This window comes from Danio aesculapii, chromosome 19 (assembly GCF_903798145.1).
Source record: "Danio aesculapii chromosome 19, fDanAes4.1, whole genome shotgun sequence".
Classification (NCBI taxonomy): domain Eukaryota; kingdom Metazoa; phylum Chordata; class Actinopteri; order Cypriniformes; family Danionidae; genus Danio; species Danio aesculapii.
In genome coordinates, this window is record NC_079453.1 from 16890380 (window position 1) to 16900335 (window position 9956).

Consider the following 9956-nt stretch of genomic DNA (forward strand, 5'->3'; position numbering starts at 1 on the left):
CTGCACCGAGGGGTATGAAATTTGAATAGGTGGTGCAGGGGGCCTTGACGAAACTATAGTCGAAGCCCCCATCGTTTTGCGCCAAAATAAAGGTCCCTTTGACTGTTTAAACAAGAAGGTCCCACGTGTAATTTATTTGAAAGGGCCTGTGGACAGTGCTTTTTTAGGCCACAGAAACCTTTTGGTGAGCTCTGATGTGGAAAAAACTGCTGGGTGGGGCTTCCTGACCCCTCTACTCCCCCTAATGAACCCCAAAACTGTTCCTGCTGGGAATAGTGACCTTTTATAGGGGTGTCCACGGACAGCCTACCTCGCTCTGTTCAAATAAGTCACAGGTGGGATGTTTTTTTTTTTTAACCATCTGTGAGCTGGAAAACCTCAAAAAGTGCCAAAAAAAACCTATTGAGGTGAAAGGGCAAGCCCCCCTGGGCCACCTACCGGTTTCTAAACCTTGAAATTCCACTGTCCACGAACAGCCTATTTCATACAATGGGATATATTGTACGTGGGATGTCCAGATCTCAGCTTCTGGACACTGTAGAGAGCCCAAACCTGCGTTTCTGTGCTAGTCTGGACATGCCCTGTCAGATTTTCAACATTCTCCAAATTCACACCCTGGACAGGGCACGTCCAGATTAGAGCAGGAGGCCAGGTTTCAGCTTGCTAGCCCTTGTAGAAGCTGAGATCTGGACATCCCACGTACAATCTATTCCATTCATAAAAATAGGTGGTTGCTGGACAGTGGAATTTTGAGGTTTTAAAAGCAGGGGGCAACTCAGGGGGAGCTGGGGATCCCCCTTCAAATGTTTTTTTTGGGATCTGTTGAAGTTTGACCACTTGGGTGGGTGGACCATGTAAAACATCCCACGTGTAACTTATTTGAGTGGGCCCAGATAGGCTGTTCGTGGACAGTGCTTTTTTAGGCCACAGAAGTTGTTTAGTGAGATATGATGAGGAAAAAACTGCATGGCAGGGATTCTTGACCCCTCTACTCCCCCTAATGAACCCCAAAACTGTTCCTGCTGTGAATAGTTACCTTTTACAGGGGTGTCCACGGACAGCCTACCTCGCTCTGTTCAAACAAGCTACAGGTGGGATGTCCACAGACAGCTTAATAGGTTGTGGACATCCCACTCATAGACTGTTCAGTGGACCACAAATAGACTGTGTGCTGCTGGTGACCCCCAAAAGACTTGGCAAAGAGAAGGGGTCCGTCGACTCTGGCCATTGTTGCATCCACTCATAGACATTTCACCCCTTCCGTTGGTGCCCCTCCTTCCCAACAGTGGGGGGGGGGGGGGGGGGGGGGGAAATATGACAGACACAGGAATTGCAATAACAAGTTGTTTTATTGAACACTAAAGGAACAAACATTTGAACACTGGTTTCACAATAAACAATGGAAACAACAATCACAGCAATCAAGTAGAAACATATGTAACAGAACAGTACACACAAATAAAGTGCAATGTGAGGTCTAACAGAACAGTTCACACAAATAAAGAGCAATGTAAGGTTTAACAGAACAGTTCAGTCCAATAAAGTGCATTGTGAGTTGCAAAAGTGTCTATCTACGCCTCTTGCGCTTTTCAATGGCCCTCTTGACCATTCTTGACGCCTTTTTCTACCGGCTCATTCCCATGAGCGTTGTACAGTTCGGAGAAAAGCTTGATTTTCGTACTTTGAGGGGAGATACGCTTTGGGGCGTCATGACGGTCCTTAATGCACCTTTCGTATGGGTGGGGTATTTTCTTCTAGGCTGTTGTCCTTGCTCTAATTTTAATTTGGTTTGAACCTCGGCACTGGGTGTGCTTTGTGCCTTCTGCTCCTCCTTCCGGCTCACTGCTTCCACCATCCTCCCCGGCTGTTCTTTCACTGTCAAAGGAGAAAACAAGAACATGATTAGTCACCATTACACAAAACTGTACAACTGTGTCAAGTTTGCTTTTAAGTTGTCCGCTTACCTCAGTGCCCTCAAGACTTGATGTGCCGGATTACTGCAGCTGTAGCACCAGCTCTTTTGAGGTGGTGCTCTCTGGTGACTCGTCCGGAGGCCTCTGGCACCGCTTCTTTTTGCTCTTCTCTGACTTTGAAGGCCTCTTCCGTTTCTTGGGACTGCTTCAATGGGCTCCTTTCTGCTCCCTCTAACGCACTCTCAAACAGACGGCGGTGCTCCATGGCCTGCTGGGCGGAGAGGTTCACCACATAGAACTTGTCAGCTGTCCTCAGGTCGTGGCACATAAACTTTGAGATTTTAAGCCAGTCCTCTGTGGAGTGTGTAAACCTGGCCTGTAAACAGAGAAAAGTCGGTCAAACAAAAGACATTCTCAAGTCTAGCAAGACACGTGAGCTATGCGTGCGATCACTTACGTGGCTGGCGATGGACCTTTGTACGTCTGTGAAGGTGGGGCACCCAGGTAGGCCCATTGACTTCCAGGCGTCCTGGAAGTAATTATTTAGGTTTTTACAGGGGTTGGGTGTTGATGTGAAAAACAAGTATTTTGGGTTTGTCCCCCCTGGCAACTGATCCTTGATGCTTAAGAAGCGCTGCACCCAACCCCACTCCTCCTCTGTTAGGGCAATTTGAGCAGGGCCAAAATACTGATTAGTTTTGTGACTTGTCACCTGTGGATACATGCAGAAGACAAGACGGTTTAGGGTTACGCAAAGACAACACACAAGTGCACCAATGTAATAGATACTCACGTTAATCAGGTAAGCCTTCTCCGAGACGGACCTTTTTGCCCCCAACACCTCCTGCATCGTAATATTTTGAAATACCCCACCTCTGTGCCCATAAAGGGCTGACAACAATGCAGCAAAGTGCCCGTAGAACTGCCATTGATTCTTCTGATTTGGGTCATTTTCCAAGAGGCCTACACACAGGCAGGAGACAGTACAACATCAAAGCTCAAAGCCTCAGGTGTTACACAGAGTCAAGCAAAAGTGAGACTACTTACTCAGAAGGTTGGGTATTGCCTTGGCTGCCAGTTCCCGGCACTTCAGGAGGATGGCTTTTGAAATCACTCACTCCTCTTTTTGGGTTTTGACCGCCGTCTGGTGAATGGCCACTCCCCTCTTCAAAGACCTTCTTATTCCTGCTATCTCCTGTCGAAGTCCGATCAGCGACTGCTTGGACAGCCGGCACGATGGCGGAGGGGTCTCCGCCAGGTACTGCATGAAGCATTCCACGTTCAATAGGTAATGTTGTAGGGTGGTGACCGTCATGTGGGCCTGGGGGAGGGAGCTAACCCACATGTGTAACTTTGCTTTATTGTTCAGGAAGAGAAAGTCGGACAGCTTGCTTTTTCCCTCTGACATGTAAGCAATGAACTTTTTTATCCTGTAGACCTGGCAGCCTGGCAGCTTACATTTTCCTTCAGCTTATAGCTGGGATCTGGGCCTTCCTTGAAGCGGCGATAATCTTCCAGCATGTCATCTGCAAAAAAACAAGGCAAAGAGAGAAGATTAGAAACCGACATTTGCAAAAGATGCAAACAGTTAGAGGAAAGTCATACTCACTGAGCGCTGACACATGGTCTGGATAGGGGGGAGGGCTTTTCTTAGGCGACTGCTGACTGCCACTTGCAGACGGTCTCTCCTCACCGACTTTATCCTTTTGGTCAATGGACTGCTTAGAACTGGACGGTTCACCAGCTGAGGTGGCCTGGGCTGAGGTGGCCTGGTCGTGGTCGGCGGGGGCAGTAGGGCTGACTGGGGTGTCGTCCTCTTCCTCTGGTCCAAGAGAAGATAGGAGCTTCCGGACCACCTGCCCTGTTCGCATCGCACCGAGGCTGGCAGACCTCCTTTTTAAGATTCGGTATCGTCTGGTCACCTTCCGGAGGCTGTCTGTTAATATGTCTACCTGTTGATTCAGGTCCACCACTTGGGTCCTCAGCAAGTCTTTTTGCCTTTTGCAGCCTTGATTGGCACATTCTTCCTCCTCGTCAGGATGGAAGGTGGCTTCCTCCAACTCCTGCAGCTCCTCCAGGTCGAGGGTGGAAACCATGGGAACATCTGGGTTCGTGGCCCTGAGTACAGTAAGTTTACTCAGGATGTTTTCTCTTGCTTAACCTGAGAGCCTCATCCTGCGCCACCAGGGAAATTTCACTGTGAGTCCTGATGTGCCGGTCAAGCCGGCTAGAGAACTTTCCGCAGGCTGGAACGGGGCACATGCCAGCCCTGGCATCAACTCGGCCAGACTCCAGTGCCAGGAGCAGCTTCCTCTCTTGTTTGTTCTCCACTTTGTGCCTCACTGTCAAGTGCTGGCTTAGCCGAGCATACATCCGCATGCAAATCGGGCAGGTTTCCACACCCATCCTGAAACCTTTCTATCTCTCCCTTATCTGGGTTTTTAAAGTGTCTCTTTCACTCAGAATGTCTTTATATCTCTTGTCTTGGGACTTGTGACTTGGGGGTCTGAGTCTTCCAAGTGTCTCTTTGTTATCACAGTGCTCTCCAATCCAACAATTTTTCACCTCCCCCAACACCTTGATGGCACGTTAGAAGAAACGGGTGGGAGTGCAACCTGCTGCCATGTGACTGGCAAGCCGTGCACTTGCAGGGCCACAGCTAGAGACATGGACGGGTATCCCACAAGCTAACCGGTGAACTTGAAGATGAACTTGAATTAGATGGCTTTAAAAACCGCATTTAGCCCACCATCACCCAAATCGCTTTAAAAATCGCATTTAGCCCACCATCACCCGAATCGTTTTAAAAATTGCCTTTGACCCACCATCACCCGAATCGCTTTAAAAATCGCCTTTGACCAACCATAACCGAAATCGCTTTAAAAATCGCCTTCGGACCGACCATCATTCTAATCGCTTGAAAAATTGGCTTCGGACCTGCTCTTATTCTTATTCCTAGGAAAATCACCTTTGGACCTGCCATAATCCAAATCGTTTGGAAAATTGCCATCAGACCAATCATCCTAGTCAATTGAAAAATCACCTTCGCCTTAAAATCAGGTGAGATGACGTATAGGTGATCAGGGGAACAACTAGGCTGCCTGTGGTCAGAAAGGTGGTCAGGGGGACAGATAGGCTGTTCGTGGCCACATTGCTGTTCAGAGAGATGTATGGGTTGTTCCCACAATTTAGGTGTTCAGGGGGACTGATATGCTGTTTGTGGCCACAATTGTTCAGGGGGACAAATAGGCTGTTCGTGGTCACATTGGTGTTCAGGGGGACAGATAGGCTGTTCGTGGCCACATAAGTGTTCAGGGGGACAGATAGGCTGTTCGTGGCCACATTGGTGTTCAGAGAGATGTATGGAATGTTCCCACAATTTAGGTGTTTAGGGGGACTGATAGGCTGTTCGTGGCCACATAGGTGTTCAGGGGGACAGATAGGCTGTTCGTGGCCACATTGGTGTTCAGAGAGATGTATGGGTTGTTCCCACAATTTAGGTGTTCAGGGGGACTGATATGCTGTTTGTGGCCACATAAGTGTTCAGGGGGACAAATAGGCTGTTCGTGGTCACATTGGTGTTCAGGGGGACAGATAGGCTGTTCGTGGCCACATAAGCGTTCAGGGGGACAGATAGGCTGTTCGTGGCCACATTGGTGTTCAGAGAGATGTATGGGTTGTTCCCACAATTTAGGTGTTCAGGGGGACTGATAGGCTGTTCGTGGCCACATTGGTGTTCAGAGAGATGTATGGGTTGTTCCCACAATTTAGGTGTTCAGGGGGACTGATATGCTGTTTGTGGCCACAATTGTTCAGGGGGACAAATAGGCTGTTCGTGGTCACATTGGTGTTCAGGGGGACAGATAGGCTGTTCGTGGCCACATAAGTGTTCAGGGGGACAGATAGGCTGTTCGTGGCCACATTGGTGTTCAGAGAGATGTATGGGTTGTTCCCACAATTTAGGTGTTTAGGGGGACTGATAGGCTGTTCGTGGCCACATAGGTGTTCAGGGGGACAGATAGGCTGTTCGTGGCCACATTGGTGTTCAGAGAGATGTATGGGTTGTTCCCACAATTTAGGTGTTCAGGGGGACTGATATGCTGTTTGTGGCCACATAAGTGTTCAGGGGGACAAATAGGCTGTTCGTGGTCACATTGGTGTTCAGGGGGACAGATAGGCTGTTCGTGGCCACATAAGCGTTCAGGGGGACAGATAGGCTGTTCGTGGCCACATTGGTGTTCAGAGAGATGTATGGGTTGTTCCCACAATTTAGGTGTTCAGGGGGACTGATAGGCTGTTCGTGGCCACATTGGTGTTCAGAGAGATGTATGGGTTGTTCCCACAATTTAGGTGTTCAGGGGGACTGATAGGCTGTTTGTGGCCACATAAGTGTTCAGGGGACAGATAGGCTGTTCGTGGCCACATTGGTGTTCAGAGAGATGTATGGGTTGTTCCCACAATTTAGGTGTTCAGGGGGACTGATAGGCTGTTTGTGGCCACATAAGTGTTCAGGGGGACAGATAGGCTGTTCGTGGCCACATTGGTGTTCAGAGAGATGTATGGGTTGTTCCCACAATTTAGGTGTTCAGGGGGACTGATAGGCTGTTTGTGGCCACAAAAGTGTTCAGGGGGACAAATAGGCTGTTCGTGGCCACATAGGTGTTCAGGGGGACAGATAGGCTGTTCGTGGCCACATTGGTGTTCAGAGAGATGTATGGGTTGTTCCCACAATTTAGGTGTTCAGGGGGACTGATATGCTGTTTGTGGCCACATAAGTGTTCAGGGGGACAAATAGGCTGTTCGTGGTCACATTGGTGTTCAGGGGGACAGATAGGCTGTTCGTGGCCACATAAGCGTTCAGGGGGACTGATAGGCTGTTTGTGGCCACATAGGTGTTCAGGGGGACAGATAGGCTGTTCGTGGCCACATTGGTGTTCAGAGAGATGTATGGGTTGTTCCCACAATTTAGGTGTTCAGGGGGACTGATATGCTGTTTGTGGCCACAATTGTTCAGGGGGACAAATAGGCTGTTCGTGGTCACATTGGTGTTCAGGGGGACAGATAGGCTGTTCGTGGCCACATAAGTGTTCAGGGGGACAGATAGGCTGTTCGTGGCCACATTGGTGTTCAGAGAGATGTATGGGTTGTTCCCACAATTTAGGTGTTTAGGGGGACTGATAGGCTGTTCGTGGCCACATAGGTGTTCAGGGGGACAGATAGGCTGTTCGTGGCCACATTGGTGTTCAGAGAGATGTATGGGTTGTTCCCACAATTTAGGTGTTCAGGGGGACTGATATGCTGTTTGTGGCCACATAAGTGTTCAGGGGGACAAATAGGCTGTTCGTGGTCACATTGGTGTTCAGGGGGACAGATAGGCTGTTCGTGGCCACATAAGCGTTCAGGGGGACAAATAGGCTGTTCGTGGCCACATTGGTGTTCAGAGAGATGTATGGGTTGTTCCCACAATTTAGGTGTTCAGGGGGACTGATAGGCTGTTTGTGGCCACATAAGTGTTCAGGGGACAGATAGGCTGTTCGTGGCCACATTGGTGTTCAGAGAGATGTATGGGTTGTTCCCACAATTTAGGTGTTCAGGGGGACTGATAGGCTGTTTGTGGCCACATAAGTGTTCAGGGGGACAGATAGGCTGTTCGTGGCCACATTGGTGTTCAGAGAGATGTATGGGTTGTTCCCACAATTTAGGTGTTCAGGGGGACTGATAGGCTGTTTGTGGCCACAAAAGTGTTCAGGGGGACAAATAGGCTGTTCGTGGCCACATAGGTGTTCAGGGGGACAGATAGGCTGTTCGTGGCCACATTGGTGTTCAGAGAGATGTATGGGTTGTTCCCACAATTTAGGTGTTCAGGGGGACTGATATGCTGTTTGTGGCCACAATTGTTCAGGGGGACAAATAGGCTGTTCGTGGTCACATTGGTGTTCAGGGGGACAGATAGGCTGTTCGTGGCCACATAAGCGTTCAGGGGGACAGATAGGCTGTTCGTGGCCACATTGGTGTTCAGAGAGATGTATGGGTTGTTCCCACAATTTAGGTGTTCAGGGGGACTGATAGGCTGTTCGTGGCCACATTGGTGTTCAGAGAGATGTATGGGTTGTTCCCACAATTTAGGTGTTCAGGGGGACTGATAGGCTGTTTGTGGCCACATAAGTGTTCAGGGGGACAGATAGGCTGTTCGTGGCCACATTGGTGTTCAGAGAGATGTATGGGTTGTTCCCACAATTTAGGTGTTCAGGGGGACTGATAGGCTGTTTGTGGCCACAAAAGTGTTCAGGGGGACAAATAGGCTGTTCGTGGCCACATAGGTGTTCAGGGGGACAGATAGGCTGTTCGTGGCCACATTGGTGTTCAGAGAGATGTATGGGTTGTTCCCACAATTTAGGTGTTCAGGGGGACTGATATGCTGTTTGTGGCCACAATTGTTCAGGGGGACAAATAGGCTGTTCGTGGTCACATTGGTGTTCAGGGGGACAGATAGGCTGTTCGTGGCCACATAAGCGTTCAGGGGGACAGATAGGCTGTTCGTGGCCACATTGGTGTTCAGAGAGATGTATGGGTTGTTCCCACAATTTAGGTGTTCAGGGGGACTGATAGGCTGTTCGTGGCCACATTGGTGTTCAGAGAGATGTATGGGTTGTTCCCACAATTTAGGTGTTCAGGGGGACTGATAGGCTGTTTGTGGCCACATAAGTGTTCAGGGGACAGATAGGCTGTTCGTGGCCACATTGGTGTTCAGAGAGATGTATGGGTTGTTCCCACAATTTAGGTGTTCAGGGGGACTGATAGGCTGTTTGTGGCCACATAAGTGTTCAGGGGGACAGATAGGCTGTTCGTGGCCACATTGGTGTTCAGAGAGATGTATGGGTTGTTCCCACAATTTAGGTGTTCAGGGGGACTGATAGGCTGTTTGTGGCCACAAAAGTGTTCAGGGGGACAAATAGGCTGTTCGTGGCCACATAGGTGTTCAGGGGGACAGATAGGCTGTTCGTGGCCACATTGGTGTTCAGAGAGATGTATGGGTTGTTCCCACAATTTAGGTGTTCAGGGGGACTGATATGCTGTTTGTGGCCACATAAGTGTTCAGGGGGACAAATAGGCTGTTCGTGGTCACATTGGTGTTCAGGGGGACAGATAGGCTGTTCGTGGCCACATAAGCGTTCAGGGGGACTGATAGGCTGTTTGTGGCCACATAGGTGTTCAGGGGGACAGATAGGCTGTTCGTGGCCACATTGGTGTTCAGAGAGATGTATGGGTTGTTCCCACAATTTAGGTGTTCAGGGGGACTGATATGCTGTTTGTGGCCACAATTGTTCAGGGGGACAAATAGGCTGTTCGTGGTCACATTGGTGTTCAGGGGGACAGATAGGCTGTTCGTGGCCACATAAGTGTTCAGGGGGACAGATAGGCTGTTCGTGGCCACATTGGTGTTCAGAGAGATGTATGGGTTGTTCCCACAATTTAGGTGTTTAGGGGGACTGATAGGCTGTTCGTGGCCACATAGGTGTTCAGGGGGACAGATAGGCTGTTCGTGGCCACATTGGTGTTCAGAGAGATGTATGGGTTGTTCCCACAATTTAGGTGTTCAGGGGGACTGATATGCTGTTTGTGGCCACATAAGTGTTCAGGGGGACAAATAGGCTGTTCGTGGTCACATTGGTGTTCAGGGGGACAGATAGGCTGTTCGTGGCCACATAAGCGTTCAGGGGGACAAATAGGCTGTTCGTGGCCACATTGGTGTTCAGAGAGATGTATGGGTTGTTCCCACAATTTAGGTGTTCAGGGGGACTGATAGGCTGTTCGTCGCCACATAGGTGTTCAGGGGGACAGATAGGCTGTTTGTGGCCACATTGGTGTTAAGAGAGATGTATGGGTTGTTCCCACAATTTAGGTGTTCAGGGGGACTGATAGGCTGTTTGTGGCCACATAAGTGTTCAGGGGGACAGATAGGCTGTTCGTGGCCACATTGGTGTTCAGAGAGATGTATGGGTTGTTCCCACAATTTAGGTGTTCAGGGGGACTGATAGGCTG

At 49.5% G+C, this 9956-nt stretch overlaps 1 protein-coding gene across 1 annotated transcript; it reads right to left on the reverse strand.

Annotated features, from left to right (window-relative positions):
- Nucleotides 1-1421: 1421 nt before the first annotated feature.
- LOC130246963 (uncharacterized) lies at nucleotides 1422-5184 on the reverse strand. Its single transcript, XM_056480131.1, has 6 exons — nucleotides 3523-5184; nucleotides 2961-3439; nucleotides 2707-2876; nucleotides 2371-2625; nucleotides 1965-2289; nucleotides 1422-1875 (listed from the first exon to the last, which is right to left on the reverse strand). Exons 3-5 carry the CDS (start codon nucleotides 2761-2763, stop codon nucleotides 1975-1977), a joined length of 627 nt encoding a protein of 208 aa, XP_056336106.1. The 5' UTR covers nucleotides 2764-2876; nucleotides 2961-3439; nucleotides 3523-5184; the 3' UTR covers nucleotides 1422-1875; nucleotides 1965-1974.
- Nucleotides 5185-9956: the final 4772 nt, after the last annotated feature.

Bases quoted from the DNA above. Each gene is read 5' to 3' on its own strand.
- LOC130246963 (XM_056480131.1), bottom strand. From the start codon at position 2,763: ATGCAGGAGGTGTTGGGGGCAAAAAGGTCCGTCTCGGAGAAGGCTTAC. The intron at 2,626-2,706 runs GTGAGTATCTAT...ATGTATCCACAG, and splicing joins AGAAGGCTTACCTGATTAAC to GTGACAAGTCACAAAACTAA. The intron at 2,290-2,370 runs GTAAGTGATCGC...CTCTGTTTACAG, and splicing joins AAAGGTCCATCGCCAGCCAC to GCCAGGTTTACACACTCCAC.